General features: G+C 31.1%; 3 protein-coding genes across 3 annotated transcripts; all 3 read left to right on the forward strand.

Moving 5' to 3' along the window:
- Window positions 1-6679: 6679 nt before the first annotated feature.
- Window positions 6680-11962, forward strand: LOC131009229 (wax ester synthase/diacylglycerol acyltransferase 4-like). Its single transcript, XM_057936493.1, has 5 exons — window positions 6680-6984; window positions 9302-9877; window positions 10472-10816; window positions 10953-11090; window positions 11614-11962. Exons 1-5 carry the CDS (start codon window positions 6808-6810, stop codon window positions 11761-11763), a joined length of 1386 nt encoding a protein of 461 aa, XP_057792476.1. The 5' UTR covers window positions 6680-6807; the 3' UTR covers window positions 11764-11962.
- Window positions 11963-14588: 2626 nt separating this feature from the next.
- LOC131009226 (wax ester synthase/diacylglycerol acyltransferase 4-like) lies at window positions 14589-17911 on the forward strand. Its single transcript, XM_057936490.1, has 5 exons — window positions 14589-14965; window positions 15059-15634; window positions 16308-16661; window positions 17365-17502; window positions 17736-17911. Exons 1-5 carry the CDS (start codon window positions 14783-14785, stop codon window positions 17877-17879), a joined length of 1395 nt encoding a protein of 464 aa, XP_057792473.1. The 5' UTR covers window positions 14589-14782; the 3' UTR covers window positions 17880-17911.
- A 2078-nt stretch (window positions 17912-19989) lies between these two features.
- Window positions 19990-23292, forward strand: LOC131009227 (wax ester synthase/diacylglycerol acyltransferase 4-like). Its single transcript, XM_057936491.1, has 5 exons — window positions 19990-20193; window positions 20309-20884; window positions 21308-21661; window positions 22623-22760; window positions 23030-23292. The coding sequence occupies exons 1-5, from the start codon at window positions 20011-20013 to the stop codon at window positions 23171-23173; spliced, it is 1395 nt and encodes a 464-aa protein (XP_057792474.1). The 5' UTR covers window positions 19990-20010; the 3' UTR covers window positions 23174-23292.
- The last annotated feature ends 932 nt before the right edge of the window (window positions 23293-24224 follow it).

A 24224-nucleotide genomic window follows, 5' to 3' on the forward strand; every position in this document is an offset into this window, starting at 1 on the left:
GTCATCCTGCTGGAACTTCAGCCACGGACACACAAGTACGACGTTGCCACCGCTGTAACTCCGGCGAGGAGCCCCCTCGTCCTTCGTCTTTGTACTCCCTCAAACTGAAGCACCCTCTGAATCTCCCTCTCTGTCCACTCCCATCTGCCATTGGCTGGGCAGCAGCGACACCGCCGCCGCCGACCCCAGCCTCCCTCATCTCTCTCAATTCTGCCTTTATGTCAAATGACGTCACACAACAATCGACCGCCTTGTTCCGTCAACTAAACCAGACACCCTAAACAAGAAGCTTAGCAAAACAACGTCGTTTAGCTTTATTTTAAGGTCTAGGAAAAAATGAGAATCGCGCCAAACTTCAGGGATTTTGATGCTATTAGGTTAGACGCAAAACGACGTCGTTTAGCTTCAAATTAATCTATTCAGCATAAGTGTGCCACGTTGGTGACACGTCATCTAATTAATGGCCGGAAAACGTCACTAAGGAAAAAACGAGAATCGAAGCAACGGTTAGGGATTTTAACCAGAAATTTAAAGGTCAAGGGAAAAATACGAATTTCGTGAAACTATAAAGATTTTGGTACTATTTGCCATTTTTTTTTTTTTTTTTTATATAAATTCGAACTAAGAAGTGAACACGAGGTCAAAACTCAAACTATTGTTCAGCAATATAACCCTCTATTTATTATGATAGTTTTGTTTCATACTGCGGCATGTTCAATGTTAGGGGTTGGATCCACCATATCATCATCTTCTTTGTCCCATCTTTGCCTTAGTAATAAATTCATTGTTTCTATAACATTTATTATAAATATAAAAATTATTACTATGATATAATGAGCTTTAGTTACCCCTTTTTTGTGTCTCACTATCATATATTAATTTTTTGGACCTTTCCCCTTCAATTTGCATATTATGCTCTAGTTTAATGTTACAACTATTAGTTAGGATTCATCAATAGGGTTTTTACAATTAATTTGAAATTTTAATTTTATTATTAAAGTTGATTATTTCATAATTAGAATTTAACATTTTCTTAATTTTCAGTTATTTATAATAAATAATAACTAGGATTTATTATCAAATAATAATTTCTAAGTTTAAAATAAATACTATTAAATTAATAGTAAAACACAACGGAACAATAAAATTATACAAACTAGATTCCGGACCAATATCTTAGAGCATCCGCAGCGGAGTGCGAACGCTCAGTTCGAGCCGCCCCGCGTTGCACCGTTGTTTCAATGAGGGGCTAGAAGCCTTGCTCCAACGTTGGCGCTCGACTTAAAGGTGGTGGAGTATGGCGAGTGCTATGCACGCGCCTTATATATAAAAAGAAAATTGAAAATCATTTTTTAACGACATTTTTGCTAAAAATTTGAATTCTTTCCCCCCAATTAATCATACTATTGCCAACTGTCTTCTCACTTTCTTCATTTTTTTTCAATTTAATTTATTTATCTATAAATACCCCTATTTCCTACACACTTTTTACATCAATTCCCTCTCCATTATCTCACCTTCTTCCACTTTATTCACATTATTCTTCCCATATTCTTCCTCCAAAAATAGACCGCGTACTTGAAAAATCGGGCATTTCCACTTCTTCTCCGATGGGATCCTCACACTTCTCTCAAGCCTTGAGAAATGCGAATGAATTTAGAACGTGAGATATTCAAATCATATAGCTGATTTTATATATATAAAGAGTTATATAACTATATCTAAGATTTAGAAAAATATTAAAATCCATACTCATAATGTATTGGTCAATATTTATCCTTATATCAATTAGGTCATTTGTAAAAGGTAAGTCATGAATGATAAATATATGTATATTTTTTGGTTGACATGGTTATGAGGCAACTAACCTAACTGAAAAAAGGCCTGCAATAACGCGTGATATATATTACTCATTAATATCTATAACCTAATTACTGCAAATATTTTAACAGAATCAATAATATTTCAGTGTTTCAGGTACTTATAGTTATGGAATCCACCCAATTTCATTTCTTTGTTTATTTAAAAAACATTAAAGCGCCACAGTCAAAGATTACATAATTGAAAAAAATCATTGTCACGATAGTAAATAGTGAATAAAAGCTACATCTACGGTTGGTACGTGTAGTATAATTAAAATCATTATGCTTAGACAAATTAAATTAAAATATAGTCACGGTTGGTATTTGCAGTATATAATGCTCTACCATCCACCTAAAGCAGTAAAAAAGAAAAGTGCTAAAAAGGAAAAAGAAATGACATACTAATTTATTTAGAAAAGTTAACATATAAAAGATCGTAATTATGATAATTGAGGTCTATACTTAATTATGACAATAAACATGACGTCGATGACTGGCATAATTAATGAGTAATATAGTATGTAGTTTTTATCTAATTAAGGCTCGTTTGGTTTTCAGTAAAGGATTATGTAGGATAATTTGTAACTAGGATATTTAGCGTGGATAATGACAGATTATTAATACTGAGTTGGTGTTTGCTATCAGTGACGTAGCCAGACTTTTCAGTCGGGGGGGGCCAAATACTCTCTTGGTGAGTTCGAGGATTTTTTAGGACAGTAACTTAGATTGATTTGGAAATTAGGACAATAACTTTCGAACTTGTAAAAATAGGACACTAATTTTTTTTAGAGTAAAATAGGACACTAATTAATAAGTGTTGCATCCGCAAGACATTTTTTAGCCAATTATCGGCTGAGAAATGTCCTATTTTTACGACACTTATTAATTAGTGTCCTATTTTACTCTAAAAAAAATAATTAGTGTCCTATTTTTACAAGTCCGAAAGTTATTGTCCTAATTTTCAAATCAATCTAAGTTACTGTCCTAAAAAATCTCCTGACTCCTCTCTTGGTTCCAACTAACTTCGTAAATATTTTTTTTTACCGTCTCAATTAAGATGATCATTTTCTTATATGGAATAAATATATATAAGCAAAAAAAAATTAATCACGTATTCACTTTATTACCAAAAACACTTAAAATACTAAGTTCTTAAATTTTCTATCGAAAATAAGTTGATCAACTTAGCTGAGACGAAGAAAGTAATAATCATAATATTATAAATTAAAAGACTCCGAATACATAGCATTAATTTCAATAAAATCATAATGCTACATTAGTTGCACCATAATATTACAAAAATAAAAATAAATATTCTACCATCATAAAATTTCTCTTCTATTTAATTTTCATGTTTTGAAATAGCTACATAATCGTTTCATTAGTACATATTTACAAAATCATCGTTTCATTACTAAAAATAATACTAATATTTATGTATTTATTTAATATTAAATATAAAATTACTAAAATACCCCAGTGGGGCCCAGTGCCCCCACTGCCCCCCCTCTAGCTACGTCACTGTTTGTTATCATGGCTAAATACAGAATATCCTGGTTTAAGTTAATCCTAACACTTTATAGGTTTTTCATTCTGCAATTTTAATATATATATATATATATATATATATATATATATATATTGTATTTTCAATAAGAATTTTGATTGATTTTATTTACATCTATATATATAGATATATAGATTTATTTATATATATATATATATATATATATATAGATTTATTTAACTGAATAGTAATTCATCATTAAATTTAGTTTTAAAAATCATCATTATTTAAATAAAGTTATAATATATGTAATTCAAATTTTAAACTTAATTTAATATATATAAAAAATTGGTAAACTTTTACTAGAAATATTTAAAGTAAAAACATATTTTTATTTATAATATTATAATTGTTTATCCTTGCTGATCCGAATCAATTTGATCCAAATAAATTTATCCTTATTTAAAATAGAAAATTAGATGTATAAATTAGATTATATATGGTGGAACATCGTTATTGCCTTTACTATGTGACCGAATTTGTGGATATAATCTACGAAATGCATATTGTCACCTATTTATGGTGCCCAACTACTTTTATTTATTTATATATGTCGGTGAAAGTGAAATTAAAGCGAGTAGTCAGTGTGTGTAAACAACATAAATGCCGCCCTAGCCACAGAAAAAGGGGAAAATATTAAATGTAAGCAACTAGATATTATTATATTAATGTATCGATTATGATCTATTTTAAATTAAGAATTATTTTTAACACTCAGATCATATTTATAAAAATATATGATAAAAGCATCAATTTATTAGATAAATTCGTGGTTCTGAATTTGAATTTCAGAGGGAGAAAAAATTTTAAATTATAAATTTGTATTTTGTTTTTTATAACGAATTCATATATATTTCACATAGGATCCATGAATTCGTAGTTTGTATTTTAAAAAGAGTTTTATAATCTGATCGCTCTCTATATATAGAAAATTTTAAATGATTAATTAGTGATATTGAAAAGAAAATTAGTACTAAGGGATTTAGTTCTATTTAAAGGGAAAATAATATTAAGAGATTTATATATGGGTTTGGGATGATTATGACTTCATATTTGTTCAAATACTCAAAGTTCATAAACACCAAACTCAATTAAAGACTACTGATTTATACTTATACTAAAAAACTGAATTTTCGGTGCCATAATGCTCAATTTGACTCTTCGCTAATAAAATAAGAAAAATTTCTCCTTTTTTTTTAAAGAAAAAAGGAAGGGAATAAATCATCGATTTAAGACTTCAATTCTTTATCCCCGGCCGCCTAATTTTTACTCCCATGGACCAGTTATTATTTATTTATTTATTTATTATTATTATTATTATTATTATTATTATTATTATTATTATTATTATTATTATTATTATTATTATTATTATTATTTGTAGATATGTATGGTAGTAATAGTAACCAAATTGAACATCTTTAACGATTTTTTTTTGCTTACACTTTAGTATTTCAATTTATGAATTTAAATATATTTCATGCACATGTAACGAACTTCATTTAGTGAATTTAATTATATATTTTTGTCTCCTTTTTTTTGATAAATTACATAAGTAAATAAAGAAATTGCAAGATCGCGCGATGGAAGACTCAAACCTAGGACCTCAAGTCTTGGACATTAACCTCCTACCGCTAGGCCAACACACACGCACATTATTATTATTTTTTTGTCTCCTTTTGATATTAAAAGAACATGTAAAAGTTAATTAATTAGGTTTGAGTAGGTTTTAATGCCTCAAATATGTGCGCGTGCTTGCTTGTGTGTGTTGTACCTTCTACACTATGAGTTGTACATATGCCGGCCATGACTAGTGACTAGGCATTAAAAGAGAAAGCTTGATATCAGTTATTACTATTAGTCTATTATTGCATCTAATTATGTCACTATTTTATTTTCTATTATCTAGCATCAACGTATGTATGTATATAGCAAAAAAAATAAAAAAATGAACAAGATTATTTTTATCACTCAAATCTTCTTCTTACCTTTTGTTTTTTGTTTTTTTCCCATGATGGGAAGATATATATTGGTAAAAAAATGTGAGTGATAAAAATAATATATTTTGTCCAAAATATTATTTTTTACATTTTAAAAAGTATGCTAAAACATTGACTTTTGTTGACAGCCGTGAGACTAACTACAGCAAGGCGTCGCGTTTGACTTTGACTAATCCAAAATAAACATAGTATTTGAAACTAACTGCATATTGATATTAATCAATTGCAAAGTAAAGTGGGACCCACATATCATAAATTTTTGGTTTGTATCACCGCTAAACACAGCTCATATCAACTGTTCACTAAATTAGGTGAGTTGCAGTGAAACTCTTGTAAAAAGTTCTCAACCACCAGCTATATATCTTATTCAATAAATGAAAATTTTTTAAAAAAAATTTGAGGAGGAATATAAAGAAAAATTAAATTCAATCACATCTAACAAGAAACATGAACCAATATAAAGAATATATAAACTTCTTTTCACAACCACTCAATAATTTGGGAGGAAAAGAGCAGGACCGTGACCTCAATACCATACAACGGCGGTGGGAAAACATCATTGCACGTAGGCAAGTCGCACGTAGACGAGACGAGAACGCTCTGCGTGTGGAACCATCAAACAATATAATACAACAACAATACATCACCACCTAAAGTGGAAAAATATACAACAACAATACATCACCACCTAAAGTGGAAAAATATCGTCGTCAAGCGGAATTGAACCCAAGACTTCTCATAAAGGAGAGTCTTTGGGTGCCTTAGCTTTGCCACTAGAGCAAGGCCTCATTGGCGCTCTTTCAAAGTGTTTGCTCCTGAAGAGCTTACTAACTATAAAAACAAACTCCAAAACTTATATGTTTCCAAAAAAATAAGTTCATATACCAAACTTATTTTCTCATTATCTTACGTGCAACACTCATTTTACAAAAATATCTCAATTATGATTTGTTCTTTTCATCATATATCATTCTTATTTCATTTCTCCAACTTTAATTTTCTCTCTCTACCTCACCGTTCACCCTCTAACTTATATAATGACATCACATCTTATAAGCTCTTAGAGCTTATAAATTCTTTAAAATAAGCTTAACAAATTAAAAACCCTCTAAGTCAAACCATGAATAATTTTGCTTACCAATAGGCAATTAAATAATGCAGTGGCATCAAATCATATGCAGTAATTAATGATTTAAATTTCCCGAACCGTCCGCAATAAATAAAAAGTGACCCACTCTTTTATCGCATTTGTTATAAAAAGGAATAGACTCATAGAGATGAAAACAACCTATTTATATGAGCCTTAAAAAGAAAAATCTGAAATTATATATGCAGTAGTTGAGTCTCATTGGGCAGTAAAAACTAAAAAAAAATAAAAATGGAGGAGCATTATTCAGAGCCAGTTAGCCCAACTGGGCAATACTTCACTAGCTCAGTGATTTCAGTGAGTGTGATTGGTGTTCTTGAATCTGAGATCCCCATTGATAATTCTCACACTTTCTCTTTGCTCAAAGATTTGTTTCTTCCCATCAACCCTCGTTTCTCCTCTCTCATGGTACTCTCTCTCTCTCTCTCATGTTATTTGATTGTGTGATTGATACAATGATACATGTTGCATTGTGACTTTGATTTTAGATATAGGAGGCTTTCTGAAATTGTTGTTGCTGCTGATTAGGACTGCAAACGAATCGAGTCGAAAATTAGTTGGCTTGAGTTCGGCTCGTTTTAGTGTTCAGGTGTTTGAGCTTAATTATGTCTTGTTGATTGACCTCGACTCGCCACTCAACTACTGAGTTCGAGTTCGGCTGGTATGATACTCGATATCGAGCTTGAGCTCGGCTCGCTTGATTCTCATATAGTTAAATTGTGTTCGAGCTTGTTAAAAGCTCGGGAAAGGTTCGTGAGAAGCTCGAAAAATATTCAAAATATGCTTTTGATCTTAATCAATTTTGTTGCTCGAAGCTCGCCTAAGGCTCATGCACTAGCTCGATTGAACGTTCGCGGACAAACTAATCTAAATATGTTTGCAAGCTCAAATTGATAAAATTATCGAGCTCTGCTGTTTTACTATTGAATCGAGATTCGGACGAGCTTTTTTTGAGTCGTGAGAAAATTATCGAGCTCTGATGTTTGCAAATTCATAGTAATAGATTTATTTTATATTACAAATTTAGATTTTACAATAACCACTACCTTCATCAATATTGTAAACCGTCTCTTTAGTTCACAACCCATGTCTAATTTTATTTCCCGATTTGTATGTGGAAACTTGGCGTCATGATTATACTACGTTTTGATATGGTAATTAATACTTCCTTTTTGCATAAGTTTCTATATTAATTGTGGGATATATACCAAATTAAAACATAGGATCTTTACTCCGTCCCACCCATAATAATTAGGGGTCATGATTTGATTAATTCATTAATCACGACTAATTTTAATTTAGTTCTTGCAATTATATGTTGCTTATCTTTGTCCTTTTCTCCTTTAATTACTTTTTTCCGTAAAAAAAAAAAAGTATTTATTTACTTTTTGTAATACATAAACTTTTGAAGTTCAATTGGTTGCGGCTTTTGATTGGCCGTTCATTTTTATACTCCATTTTGATGCGAGTAATTTTTAAGCACAATTAAAAGTTTAATCTTGAACTTTCCATTTGTAATTAAGCTCATCACATTTATAATGTGATAGAACTATAAATGCTACCCACTTTATACATCCAAAATATTTCTATCTTTTGGATTCAGGTAGGTGCATCATTTACCAACCATACTCCACAGGAGTAATTAATTCTGCGTAAATGCATCTAATAAATTTCACATCAAGAGTCATATTTAACTTTACTTTTCGATGACAATTGTCTTATTGATTGAATTGCACTTTATTATCAATTTTTTTTCAATTTATTAGTATTTCCTCAGTCTCATAATATGCTTACTTTTTTCTAGCACGTGTTTTAAGAATGTTATTTGAATATAGAGAAAGTAGCCCATATTATCTATAGTGTTGTGAGTGCAAAATTGAGCTCACATCCAATATTTATTGTAAATATGAAATATTGAGGTTAAAAAATAATGGAGTGTCCAAAATAAAAAGTGCATACTTTGATGCAACGAGCGAAAACGGCCAAGTATATATATTTTTGTGGGACGAAAGGAATATAATATCTATGAAAACTATCTATTATTAATAATATTAATTTTGAAGAATATATATCTTGATTATATATTTATACTATATTACTCCCTCCGTCCCGTCGAGCTTGAGACGTTTCTTTTGGGCACGGGAATTAAGGAGTTATTGTTTAGTTATTTAAGTATATTTGTAAATTTGTGGTTAAGTAGTTATTTACATAATTAATTATTTTTTAATATAAAATAACTAAATCTAAATCTAAATCTAAATCTGAATTAATCATTATTATTATTTTTATATATAAATTAATTATTTATATAATTAATTAAATTAGTTTTTTTTTTTTTTGTAAATTTGTGAATAATGTGTTTGAGAGAGGAAAGGTGAAAATGGGTTGAAAAATAAGGATGTAATTAGTGGCTTTAATTAGGTATTAATTTTTCTAAATTTTGCCAAAAAAAAAATGACTCAAATTCTTTGGGACGGTCCGAAAAGAAATACGACTCAAGCTCGGCGGGACGGAGAGAGTACTAGATTTATATAATATTAGTACAGTCTTTTGTAAGTCTGTTTAACGGATCATAACATGAATTCAAGTAGAAAAATAACACAAAAAATTTAAATATATTATTGAATATGAGTTTAAATTTGAATATTGTGCATGTCTTGAGCAGTTTTTTGTGATATCATTATATTATATCTCGAAAACAAATAAATTGACCGTCTCAGAATAGGTGAAGGACAAGAATGGAAAGAAACATTGGAAGAAGGTTGATGTGAAGCTCGAAGATCACTTGAATCTCCCAAAATTTCCGGCGGAAAAGTCGCCGGAATTCTATGAAGAATGCCTCACCGATTACCTATCAAGAATCTCAATGGAGGAATTCCCTCAAAGCAGGCCATTATGGGAAATTCACATCATCCAATACCCTACCAAAAATGCCAAGGGAAGTGTTGTCTTCAAACTTCACCATTCACTTGGTGATGGCTTCTCACTCATGGGGGCTCTCCTCTCTTGCTTGCAACGAGCCGACGATCCTCAGATCCCGCTAACGCTCCCTAGCATGATCCCGACGGGCCATGCGCTTGGCTCCGGCCACGGCTTCTGCCGGAGATTTTCTAGGGTTTTGTCTGGGGTGGTCAACACCGTCGTGGATTTCGGGTGGAGTTTGTTGAAGAGTAGTGTGCTCGAGGATCATAAGTCTCCGGTGAGGTCCGGTGAGGACGGAGTCGAGTTCCGGCCGATCACGATTACTACCTTGACCTTCTCCCTTGATCAAATCAGGCAAATCAAGGCCAGTCTTCATGTGGTTAGTTTTTTTATTCAGAATAACTGTCACTTTTATTTATAAAATTAGTTTTTTTTAGTACATAATGAGGGAGAGCTCGTACTTTTTATGATTTAATTTTGTTTGTATAGTATGTCTAATTAATAGTATCGTATAAATAGATTCAAGGGTAGCTAGATATCTCGTTCAATAATTAAAAAAAAGTTTGAATTTCTCTTTAGAAATTCTTGAATTGCCAAATTAGGGACCATCACTTTTCATGCATCATTGAATTTTATTTTGTTTTGAATATGATATTATAAATTTTTAATTAACATATCAGGTGCACATAGAGTGTTATGGATTGGCAACGCGTTATCATAATTACTTATTTATTTATTTCAATCATTTTAGCTAGCTTTTAATGCTAGTAATCTGCTGTCGGAGAATTTATTTGAGATACATATATGTATTTTTTTGTACAAGTAGGTATTTTGAATTAAATTTGTGTATATCAAATTTAATGTCTATACATAGTGAAATATGCTTGAGTGCCACATTTTGTCATAGACCGTAAAAGACCGTGACTATTGGCATGATAAAAATAAAATACGAGACTGAAACACGATTATGCAGAGCATAAACGACGTGGTGTGTGGAGTGGTGTTCTTGGGGATCCGAATGTACATGCAGGCAATGAAGCAAGAGCTCACTAATGCAAAATCAACTGCATTAGTGCTGCTCAACACGAGGAACATCCGAACCTACAAAACCATATCGGAGATGGTCGAACCCGACGACGACGACTCGTCGTGGGGCAATCGGTTCGCGTTCCTCCACGTCCCTCTCCCGAGGATGGCGGCCGACCCACTCAGTTTCGTGCTCAAAGCTAACAAGTTGGTGAGGAGGAAAAAAAATTCCGCGGCCATTATTTTGACCGGAAAATTGCTTGACGCTTTGAGGAAATTGAGAGGCCCCGAGGTACAAAATTGTTTATGCTTTTTAATTATTAATTACTATTATTTTTTTTATCATAATATGATTATTCTTTATTCTATTAATATTAAAATATTAAATTTGAGATAATAATAATAATAAAAAAATTATTTTGTGGCAGGTAACTGCAAAATACATTCACAGCACTCTGAAGAATACGAGCATGACAGTTTCAAACATAATGGGTCCAGTGGAAAAAATGGCTTTGTCTAATCATCCAATCAAAGGCTTGTATTTCATGGTCGTAGGCGTCCCTCAGGTCTCTCTCTCTCTCTCTCTCTCTCTCTCAATATATATATATGGAAAATTGATGTATTACCAAAATTTCTTTTTTAATTGGTCCACAAAAAAATTGTTATTTTCATTTATGGTAGTATATATAGTCCACACAATTATGCTCTACTGATATTTAAAGTGAGATTCTTATTCCGCTGACAACTTCACTCATATTTTATTAAACTTTCGTGTCGTTTGCAATGTGATAAACCACTGTCTTGCACTTAATTCACGATTAAGAAGGTTCATGGTCGTGAATTATAGGTAAAATGTGGCCAGTTCACGGCTCCAGAAGCTTCGTAGTTGTGAATTGTATGTCAATTCAAAACTAAGAACTTTTGTGCTTGTGAATTGCATTTAAGCAAAATTGAATGAATATTACTAATGGTGAAATTATAATAGAGGCACTTTTTTTTAATCTTTATTTCAATGACTTTTTTTTTAATATTTACAATAATAATTTTTTGTTTTATTTTATTAATTGAGTTAATAAATATATGTTGCAGAACCTTACAATAACAATGGTGAGCTACATGGGGCGGCTGAGGGTAGCTCTGGGAACAGAGAAGGGGATGATTGATTCTCCCAAATTAAAGTCGTGTCTGCAAAATGCGTTTGATATCATTTTCAAATCAGCCATCTCCTCTACTGCCTGATTTTTTATTTTATTTTTCTTTTACCTAAATTATACATATTAATAACTGTAACAAGTGCCAGTATTTTTTTTAAAAATATATGTGTGTGCCATGTGTAATTTGTTTGATTCATGGATTAACAATTGTGGAATTAGTTTTTGTCCAAAACTATATACTGTATTTTTTATAGAATACAATTGTGGAATCATATTTTGTCCAACTTATATAATTTATGCCTAGCCTTTTTGCGTACATATTTATATTGACGTCATAAAATCCATCTGTATGTGTGAACAATTGAATTTTTAGCTTTTCTGCAACGACATAAATTTCAACAAAATTAATGGCGAAATGCAATGATAAATATATATATATATATATATATATATATATATATATTTGTCGTAAAATACATGAACTTTCAACAAATTTTGATTTTTCCCATGCATCTTTAAAATTTTAAAAAATAATACATAGCTTTTTTATTTTTTCCAATTTTTCCCACGAGTATGAAATACTCTCAAATAGAAGCTGATTTTAGGACTTTTGACTTAGATTTTTTGATACCTAACCGTGAGGGATAATAAAGATGTCATAATAAAGTTGATGTACACGCTTAGGTATCATAAAAATCTAAGTTAAAAGCCCTAAATCTAGCTTCTATTTTGGAATATTTCATACATGTGGGAAAAATCAGAAAGAATCGAAAAGTTGTGTATTTGTTTTCAAATTTTAAAAGTCATGGGAAAAACTAGAATTTATTGAAAATTTGTGTATTTTACGACAAATATCAAAAAAAAAAAAATGGTTGGATTTGGAAGAATATATAGTCATTGAGCATAAAAGTACAAAATGTTTAACACAAAATTGTGTTTATCTGGATTCTGGAACTAATCTATTTTTGTTTTGACAAGATTTCATCGTGAAATCAGAATATATCCATATTTCTTAAGGAGGTTGATTGAGAAAGATCTCTTTTTTCTTATTATATTATCTTATCGTGATTGGATCTACATATCTTTGGTAAACAGAAAAATCTTCTTATCTGAGAATAATAAAAAATAGAAAATGTTCAATTAAGGAGTTAACAAATTGTTGACTACTTAACAATAACTTCATCGTCCCATTACGAATGTCCCACTTTCTATAATGACATATCTCATTCTTTTTTTTGACAAATAGATTAATTAATTAATGGGCCCACCACTTACTCTTTCTGTACCTACGTTTACAAATCCCAATACATTTTTCTCTCTCAACCAATTCACTTTATCTATTACTAATTATATATTTTTTATTTTCGTGCCCAAACGCAATAGAACATTAATTTGTAATGAGACATAGGGAATATTAATTTGACTATATAAAAAAATTATTATTGTTAATTAAGAAAAAATTTAACAATTATATAAATCGAAAATATGTAAAGTTTATGAATTTCGTTTGATTTCTTTTGTCGTATTTTCCAATTTGCCTTTTTTGGTAGGGCAAAAGAAAATCAAACCAAAATTTTGTTCCTTGTGCAAAAAGGTGGAGCCATTATGTACCTATATATGCTAAACTAGATCTTCGAACGTTTAAATTTATTCATATACTTAAAATATTAACTAATTTTCTTTGTATTTGATTAAAAAAATAGGTAAAGTAGTATCTTATTTAAACGACTAACACATTTTAAATATATTTATTGAGGGCGGTTGGTGTTGCAGTATTGACTTTTATCAGGACGTCAACAATTTGAAACATTATAAGATGGAGTATAGTGTTGGTGTGGAAAATTTATAATTTATTTAAGTTGGCGTGTAAAATTTATTTTATTTTATTTTAATTGATAAGAGTTTTAAAATTTATGATCGACTATTTGGGTCGTCCAATATGATTAGGGTTAATATACGCATATATAGTTAAATTATAATTAATAATTGATTATTATATAAGGTTAATTAATCTATAGGGTTAATATACCCGTAACATTTAATTGGTGAAAGTGATTAAATATCATTTCAAATATATACCCTAAATTTAATTTGATTAAATTAAATTAATTAAAACAATTATATAATGACTATTTTATATGTTATAATCATAAAAATAATATAAAATAAATTATAAATAGTTAGTATAATATATCGTCGAATTTCGACGAGTTACACACGAGTTAGTATTGAAACGGACACAGATCACTCGTGGAAATAAAGAAATTGTGGACACTATCCTACAATAGAAAAGTTATGGATATATCTCTTCAATCACAAAAGTTACGGATTCAGGTTTTCCTCATTTAAAAAATTTATGGAAATAAAAGGATATTGTGGATATTATCGCATAAATTAAAACATTAATTAGTAGCATGCATGTGGTTGCTTCATTTTCCTAAATCCTAATACAAGATTATAGAGAATGGTTAAATCCTAATACAAGATTATAGAGAATGGTTGAGATTCCTCGTATATAATCAGATCTTAAATTGATTTGTAGGTGTTGATTTAATTAATCATATGACTGATATTTGTCTGAGTTCAAATTCAACACTATATACTGCCTTATTCATCACTATAGAATAGGTTATTCATTAGTCTCACATCTCACGAAAAATAGCAATCTCACCGGAACCTGACTCCAAGATTATATCTTTATCATCATCAAAGTATTATCTATAACGTCATTATATATATATATATATATATATATATATATATATATATATATATATATATATAATATGCACTTAGCCATTAATTATTGAACATCTACATCGTCATCGTGAAGCCTATCTTCTCTATAGCTAGGTATATATTATTATGACTTATGAGGTATAAATGAAGCCACATATCCACATATGCAATCATTTTATACAAACGTGTGTACAATCGCTTATAACAACTACACTAATTTAATATAGAATTTTCCCATATAAAATTCATTGCAATAAATAAACTACATATTAAATACTAATTAATTATTTAGTGTGTGTGTGTGTGTGTGTGTGTGTTTGTATAAGTATATATATGAGGCAAAGAAGGAAGAAGAGTTGTAGATTATGGAGGGTGAAAAAGAAGTGTTGGAGCCTATGAGCCCAAGTGCTCAATACTTGAAGAGCTCTGCATTATCACTCACAATCTTGGGAGTTTTGGAAATGGAAGAAGACATTGATGATTCCAAGACTATGTCTCTCCTCAAAGATCTCTTCTTGCCTATAAACCCTCGTTTCACCTCGATTATGGTACGTCGTTTTCTCATGATATCAATATCACTATTAATTGTTTTTAGATGTAATTTGCTAGCTAGTTAACACAAAACTTTGATAATCGATTAGGTTACCGATAAGAAAGGGGCGAGGAAATGGAAAAAAGTAGAGGTGAATCTCGAAGACCACGTCAACGTCCCGACATTTCCTAGTGGCATGTCGGTGGACTACTACGACGAATGTTTCAACGACTATCTGTCAAAATTAGCGACGGAACAATTCCCACAAGACCGGCCGTTGTGGGAGATTCACATACTCAAATACCCTACCAAGAATGCGGCCGGCAATATCATATTCAAGCTCCATCACTCGCTAGGAGACGGCTACTCCTTGATGGGAGCCCTCCTGTCGTGCCTCCAACGCGTCGACGATCCGTCACTACCTCTGACATTCCCGTCGCTGCAGTCGAGCACGGGCTCTGGAGCCCGTCGCAGTTCCTTTCTGCGACGGATTCCTAGGGTTTTTACCGGCCTCGTTCACACGGCTTACGACTTCGGATGGAGCCTCCTCAAGAGCACCTCGATGAAGGACGACAAATCGCCGATCAGATCGGGTGTCGACGGGGTAGAATTCCGGCCGATCGCGACGACCACGACGTCGTTTTCCATCGATCAGCTCAAGCAAATCAAGAGCAAGCTCAACGTGGTAGGAATTTCTAAAAGCTATACTCCCTCCTATATGCATTTTCAAAGTCGTTTTGAACTTTTCAATTTTCTTTTCATTTTAATTGTACGTGGTTTAGGCTTTATCTATCTATTCAACTCTTTCATTAGTTAATATGGACTCATATTAATTACTTCTACTTCTAGTGTCCCACTCATTTAATTTACATCTTCAGTTTGAGCATACACGTATTTTATAATTCATTAATATTATGGATGTTAGGAATGCGTCAATTTATTTATTGTCCAAATTTATTTATGTAGAATCGTCATTTTCAATCATTCTAACATAAATTCGGCTAATCTTTATACAGATTCCAAAAAGGATTTCTATATATATAACTCAAATAAAAAATTATTTTAAAATATAAATAATGAATCATTTTCAACTTTTAAATCATGAAAATCTACGATGGATTCATCAATATGTTAAATAAATTTGTAATTCTAATTAGTTCAAATCCCATGAGGGACTTTTTTTTTTTTTTTTTGGAATTTATCATTTTTTATGGCAAATTCATCATGTTACTCATAGAATTCATCCTGATTTCAGGTTTTGCAACTTTATTTGTATACTTTAGTTTATTCTTACAAAATTCTAAAATCATTTTTCATTCTATTTCCACAATGTATACTAATTTCTCGAATATCGACAGACTATTAATGATGTCATTACCGGCGTGATAATATTGGGAACTCGACTATACATGCAAAAGACTGACGAAGAATCATGCAAATCAAACACAACGGCTCTAGTGTTGCTCAACACTAGGGCTATTAGAGGTTACAAATCAGTTGATGAGATGATCAAACCTAATTCAGACACACCATGGGGCAACCAGTTTGCATTCTTGCAAGTTCCTTTACCTAAATTGACTCAATCAAAGCTTCTAGACCCACTTGATTTTGTCAAGAAAGCTCATCGTATGATCAAGAGACATAAGAACTCCGCCGCCGTTTACCTTACCGGCAAATTCCTTAGTTTTATTAGAATGGTCAAAGGCCACGAGGTATGAATTCATTGCTCTTTTTTATATTTTTGATTTGATATGTTTTTTTAGGGTTACTAAATTTTCGTCAAATTCTAATTTTACATACAAACTTTAAAATATAGTGTGACAGCTAATGGACTATTGATTTAATCTAGTTTTTCTACCAATTGAGATTTCGACTAGCTGAATAATTGTGGTACTAGGATAATCAGTGGGGGAGTAAACTGATGTTTGTGATGATCAGTGATGACACATCGCTATCATTATTTGAAAGCAGGCCAAACTTATATAATTCGCTTAGTTATGTCAGGAGTAAATTTGGTCGAAATATCAACTAGTAATAAAATCAGATTAAATCAATAGTCCAGTATAAAGTTTGTATGTAAATTAAAATTTGATGAAAGTTTAGTAATTTATAACCGATTTCGTACCCATCTTTCATTTTTTTGGCTTGTGGTAAGGGAAAAGTAGGCTGTTGGATTTTTTTTTTCCCTTTCCCATCTATATACAAAATCTTTTATTTTCTTTTCCGGATCAAAAACTTAAATAAATTAAGAAATAACGGATTTCTATATCAATGGACTAAATTGATTGATTTTAATTATAATAAAGGAAACAAAGAGTAATATAACAATTTCTAATTTTAATTTTTCATTCTTTTTTTTTTTTCTGTGCCTAGAAAAATAAGTCCAAAGTTTTGATAATCATATTTATGTAACAGGCAACAGCTCGACATATTCATGCAACATTAAAAAACACAAGCTTGGCAATGTCAAATTTGGTTGGGCCTATTGAACCAATGGCATTGGACAATCAGCCTTGTAAAGGACTCTACTTCGCGGTTGCGGGCCCACCCCAGGTGCAAATTCTCAACATTATCATACTTCCTCCGTCCACGAAAAATTTATCATAATTTTCTTTTCAGTCTATTCACAAAAAATATTGTCACTTCTGTTTATAGCAGCGGACTCTTACTTCACTCACATGTTATTAAAATTTGTGCTGTCCAAAATATGGTTTTTTTTTTTTTTTTTTTTTTTTTTTGTGAATGTAGTATATAAGTAATTGATTTATTTAATTATTTGGGTGCAGAGCCTATCTGTAACAATGATAAGCTATGTGGGAAAGCTGAGGATTGCAGTGACATCGGAGAAAGGATTCATTGATCAAAATAAAATGAAATCGTGTATTGAATATGCGTTTGAGGTCATCTACAAAGCTGCCATTGAAGTTTAGGTTTTATTGGGTGCCATTTTTTGAGCACAACATTGATGTGTTTAATGTTATAGGAAAACATTGTTCCATATTTATACAAGAAAAATTTTAGTGTTCCATAAGTTGGGAATCCTGTTATGGAGGGGTACCTAACCTTTGAATTACAAATTATGTATTCTTAAAAAAAAATGGTGGGCTGTCTGCTTTTTGGTGCATAGACATATAAATTGAAATGTTTCATGTATTAATTAAAACTATGATGAAATTTCCAGGTCAATGTACAGATACAAGTGTGTGAGCTGTGTCTTGTTTATAATGGATTAATATTAAATAATGGAGCACTTGGTGAGAAATAGGATTAAGTCAATTGTTAGAACTTAGAAGAAAGCAATATGAAATTAGATCCCACCAAAAAATTCTATTATAGTTTCTGTAGTAATTAAGCAGAAGTCAAGTGTTAGTTGGATAATTGACCCTAAATAATTATGTTGGCAATGCTAACTATTCATGAGTATATATCCTTTTCATTGGATGTGATTTATTTAATATAATCCACATATTAATAATTAATCCACATATCATACGATTCCATTCTTGTTTTCAGGTAAACAAATATGTATGGGACTTAATTATGTATGTATTGATGCACCTACTCTTTTTAATAATAATAATAATAATTTACCGTAAAATACACGAACTTTCAGCTACTTCTGGTTTTCCCCATAATCTTTAAAATTTGAAACGAAATACACCACCTTTCGATTTTTTCTGATTTTTTCCACGGGTATGAAATACCTCCAAATAGAAACTGATTTTAGGGCTTTTGAGATCTTTTAGATTATTACTCGTTTCTTTTCGAACCCAACAAAATCTTTTCAATTTTCATGAGTTTATTAGCATATCACAATAAACACACACACACACACTTACATACATACATACATACATATCAATAAATTTTTTTTCTTTCAATTTTCATAAGTTTACTACATTCTAATATTTTACTGTTTCTATTACATTAACATCCCTAAACCATTTCGCTTCAAAAAAAAAAAAAAATCCCCAAACCATTTAATTTTAATATATAGCATCACATCACAATTAGAATTAGGTACTAAATATTTATAAATATATATGAAACTCACAATTAGAATTAGGTACTAAATATTTATAAATATATATGAAAATAGTAATTGATTTATGATTTTGTAACATCTTTATTGATTGATTAATTAATAAATATTAATGTAAATAGTGATGTGTCATTTATAATTAATAATTAAGAAAATATAAAATGAAGAATAATTGCAAATGAAGGAGATTTGGAAAATTTTCAAATGGTGAAGTTTTAGATTGCCATATATGTTACAAAAATATTATTAAATTTTAATATATATGTTGTTCATCTTCTTTTCGTTTCTTGCGGAAAAAAAGAAGAAGTGGAAAAAGCTACGAAAAAAACCTACTTTATGATATATTTTTCTATTATAATTTGAAATGTAATGTCAATTTATTTTTAATAATAATTAATATTCTAATTAAATTTATAACATTAACACTTCATAATACATATTTAAGAGTTTGTTAATATATCACAAAATTTAAACTATTAGGTTAAAGGATACCCGTCGACGGGTTACCCACTAGTTTTATATATGCAGTTAGCCATTAATTATTGAACATCTACATATATGCAATCATTTTATGTAAACTTGTGTACAATCGCTTATAACAACCACATTAATTAATTAAGCATAGAATTTTCCCATATAAAATCCATTGCAATAATTAAACTGCATATTAAATAATTAATTAATTAATTAGTGTTTCCTCTCTCTCTCTCTCTATATATATATATAGCGAATGGTTCCAATGTGATCTGATCTCCCATATATAGTGTGATCTTAGATTGATTTGTAGGTGTTGATTTAATGAATCACATATATATGGTTAATATTTATTTGGAGGGTGAAGATTTTTACCTGTGTTGGAATTCTGGATGGAGCGAAAATTTTACTAATTTTTTGAATATCGTTATGCAACACTATATACTTTCTTATTTATCACTATATATTAGAGCCTAACTCTATATATATATATATATATATATATATATATATATAAGGCAAACAAGGAAGAAGAGTTGTAGATTATGGAGGGTGAAGAAGAATTGTTGGAGCCTATGAGCCCAAGTGCTCAATACTTGAAGAGCTCTGCGTTATCACTCACAATCTTGGGAGTTTTAGAAATGGAAGATGATATTGATGATTCCATGACTATGTCTCTCCTCAAAGATCTCTTCTTGCCTATAAACCCTCGTTTCACCTCGATTATGGTATGTTGTTTTCTCATGATCAATATTACCCTACACTATTAATTGTTTTTAGATGTCAAACATTTTACTCGATGTATACTTTGCTAGTTAACACAATACTTTGATAATCGATTAGGTTACCGATAAGAAAGGGGTGAGGAAATGGAGAAAAGTAGAGGTGAATCTCGAAGACCACGTCAACGTCCCGACATTCCCTAGTGGCGTGTCGGTGGACTACTACGACGAATGTTTCAACGACTATCTGTCAAAATTAGCGACGGAACAACTCCCACAAGATCGGCCGTTGTGGGAGATTCACATACTCAAATACCCTACCAAGAATGCGGCCGGCAATGTCATCTTCAAGCTCCATCACTCGCTAGGAGACGGCTACTCCTTGATGGGAGCCCTCTTGTCGTGCCTCAAACGCGTCGACGATTCGTCGCTACCTCTGACATTTCCGTCGCTGCAGTCAAGCACGGGCTCTGGAGCCCGTCGCAATTCCTTCATGCGACGGATTCCTAGGGTTTTCACCGGCCTCGTTGACACGGCTTACGACTTCGGGTGGAGCCTCCTCAAGAGCACCTCGATGAAGGACGACAAATCGCCGATCAGATCGGGTGCCGACGGTGTAGAATTCCGGCCGATCGCGACGACCACTACGACGATTTCCATCGATCAGCTCAAGCATATAAAGAACAAACTCTACGTGGTAGGAATTTCTAAATCTATACTCCCTATTACCCATTTTATAAGTCTGTTTTGAAATTTATCTATCTTTTGAACTCTTCCATTAATTCCACAAAGGATTTCTATATACTATATACACGATGAGCTCAAATAAAAAATTATTTTAAAATACAAACTATGAATCATTTTCAACTTTTAGATCATGAAAATCTTCCATGGATTCATCACTTTGTTATTATTATTTGAATTCATCTTTTTTAATGGCAAATTCATCATGTTAATTACGCATAGAATTCATCACGATTTCACGTTTTGTCGTTCTCGTTAGGACTAACATACTCCTCTCTCTATAACTCTATTTATACTTTAATTTATTCTTACAAAACCCTAAAATCATTTTACATTTTATTTCCACAATGTATATTAATTTCTTGAAAATCGACAGACTATTAATGACGTCATTACCGGCGTCATACTATTGGGAACTCGACTATACATGCAAAAAGTAGACGAACAATCATGCAAATCAAACACAACAGCTCTAGTGTTGCTCAACACTAGGGATATTAGAGGTTACAAATCAATTGATGAGATGATCAAACCTAATTCAGACACACCATGGGGCAACCAGTTTGCATTCTTGCAAGTTCCTTTACCTAAATTGACTCAATCGAAGCTTCTAGACCCACTTGATTTTGTCAAGAAATCTCATCGTATGATCAAGAGACATAAGAACTCTGCCACCATTTACCTTACCAGCCAATTCCTTAGCTTTGTTAGAAAGGTCAAAGGCCATGAGGTATGATGAATTCGTTGCTCCTTTTTATATTTTTCATTTGATGTGTTTCTTTTAGGGCTATTAAATTTTCTACAAATTCTGATTTTACACACAAATTTTAAAATACAGTGTGGGAATTACTGCCTCCGTCCCACGAATCTTGACACATTTAGTTTCGGCACGAGAATTAATGAGTTGTAGATTAGTGTTTTAAGTGTGTAGTTAATAAAGCATAAAAGTGATAAAGTAGGAGAGAGAATGTAATAAAAGTGATAAAGTATGAGAGAGAAGGTAATAAATATTACCTTATTTGGAAATGTGTCAAGATTCGTGGAACGGCCCAAAAAGGAAACGTGTCAAAATTCGTGGGACGGAGAGAGTAATAGACAATTGATTTAATCTAATTTTGCTATCAATCGAGATTCTGATTAGTTGAATAATTAATGTGGTACTTGGATTAATTAGTGGGGGAGTAAAACAAAGCTTGTGACGACACATTGCAGCCACTATATGAACGCAAGCCAAATCATACAATACGTTTAGCCGTATCATCGGTAAATTTTGTTGAAATATGATCAATTGATAGTAAAATCGGATTAAATCAATAGTCTAATATTTTAATTAAAGTTTGTATGCAAATTAGAATTTGATGAAAGTTCAGTAATTTATAGATAATTTCGTAATCATCCTTTATTTTTTTAGATTGTGGTAAGGGAAAGTAGCCGGCCAGTTTTTTTTTCCCTTCCCCATTTGTATTCAAAATCTTTTCTTTTCTTAACTAATAAAAACAAATAAAGAAATGATGGATTTCTATTTCAGGAAGGGAATAAATGGATCGATTTTAATTATAAACGAGGAAATAAGGAGTAATATAACAATTTCTAATTTTAAAATTTTCATTCTTTTTTTTTTCTGTGCCTGGCATTTCCTAGTGAAATAAGTCCAATGTTTTGGTATTCATATATATTTATATATGTAACAGGCAACAGCTCGATATATTCATGCAACATTAAAAAACACAAGCATGGCAATTTCAAATTTGATTGGGCCTATTGAACCAATGACATTGGACAATCAGCCTTGTAAAGGACTCTACTTCGCAGTCGCGGGCCCACCTCAGGTGCAAATTACTCTGTCCACGAAGAATTTACCATAATTTTATTTTCACAATTTCGTTTTCAATCTATCCACAAAAAAATTCTCATTTTTATTTATAGTAGTAGACTCTTACTTCACTCACATTTCATTAAAATTTGTGCTGTCCAAAATGTGATAAATTTTTTTATGAACGAATGGAGTATCAATTTTAAAGTTTTGATTCCTATTATATTATATGGATGTGATTTTAGTAGTATATAAGTTATTGATTTATTTATTATTTGGGTGTAGAGCCTATCTGTAACAATGAGAAGCTATGTGGGAAAGTTGAGGATTGCATTGACATCTGAGAAAGGATTCATTGATCAAAATAAATTGAAGTCGTGTATTGAATTTGCGTTTGAGGTCATCTACAAAGCTGCCATTGAAGCTTAGACTACTGTGTGTGCTTACACACACTGATCTGTACACACATATAATATTGTTTTATATTGTATATATTGGTAAATTGGGAAAATGAATTGAAACGGATATATGATTCTTTGTTATTTCTACACCATTATTACTTTTTTTGTTGAAGAAATATAATTTTTTTAAATATTACATCACATTGGCTTTTATTTTTAGACTTTATTATTATTATTATTATTATTATTATTATTATTATTATTCCCTCATTTTTGTTAAAGAGTGACTCATTTCTTTTTGGCACAAAGATCAAGAAGATGTAAATTGAATAAAAGAAATAGAGCTTATATATTTAATTTTCAAGAGTGAATTGTTGACTTTAACAAGAATGAGTCTGAAGGTATACTATTAGTATTAGATGTGTTTGCTTTGAGGTATAAGGAAATGATAAGCTCTGTTTATCACCTTATATATCTCGTTTACTTTAACATAATAAAAAATTCAAGCAAGTGGTATATAATTCCTTGCAACATATTTTTCCTTGGATAATGTATAATTTTATACTTAGGGTGCGTTTACTTTGATGGGTGAATTTATCATTGGAAAATGAAGGATAACATAAATTTATGCCTTTAAATGTCCTTGAAATGAAAATAAGGAAGAAAAAATGGCGGACTTCTCTTTTGTGTCAAATGCTGGAAAGGAAATGAGACATTTAAAGGCATAAATTTTTGTTATCCCTCATTTTCCAATGATAAATTTATTCATCAAAGTAAACGCACCCTTAAGGAAGAATGTTATAATTTTATACCACCTTTAGATAAATATATTATCATTCAAAATAAACAACGTATCCATCTAATTAAAGGGATAAAAACAAACACACCCTTAACTCTTAAGACATACTCCCTCCGTCCCGGCCAAGACGCTACATTTGCTTTTCGGCACGAGATTTAAAGAGTTGTAGATTAATGTTTTAAGTGTGTAATAATAAAGTGATAAAGTAAGAGAGAAAAAGTAATAAAGTGATAAAGTAAGAAGAAGGTAATAAAGTGATAAAGTAGGAGAGAGAAGGTAA

The sequence above is a fragment of the Salvia miltiorrhiza genome, chromosome 2 (assembly GCF_028751815.1).
Source record: "Salvia miltiorrhiza cultivar Shanhuang (shh) chromosome 2, IMPLAD_Smil_shh, whole genome shotgun sequence".
NCBI classification, from domain to species: Eukaryota; Viridiplantae; Streptophyta; class Magnoliopsida; order Lamiales; family Lamiaceae; genus Salvia; species Salvia miltiorrhiza.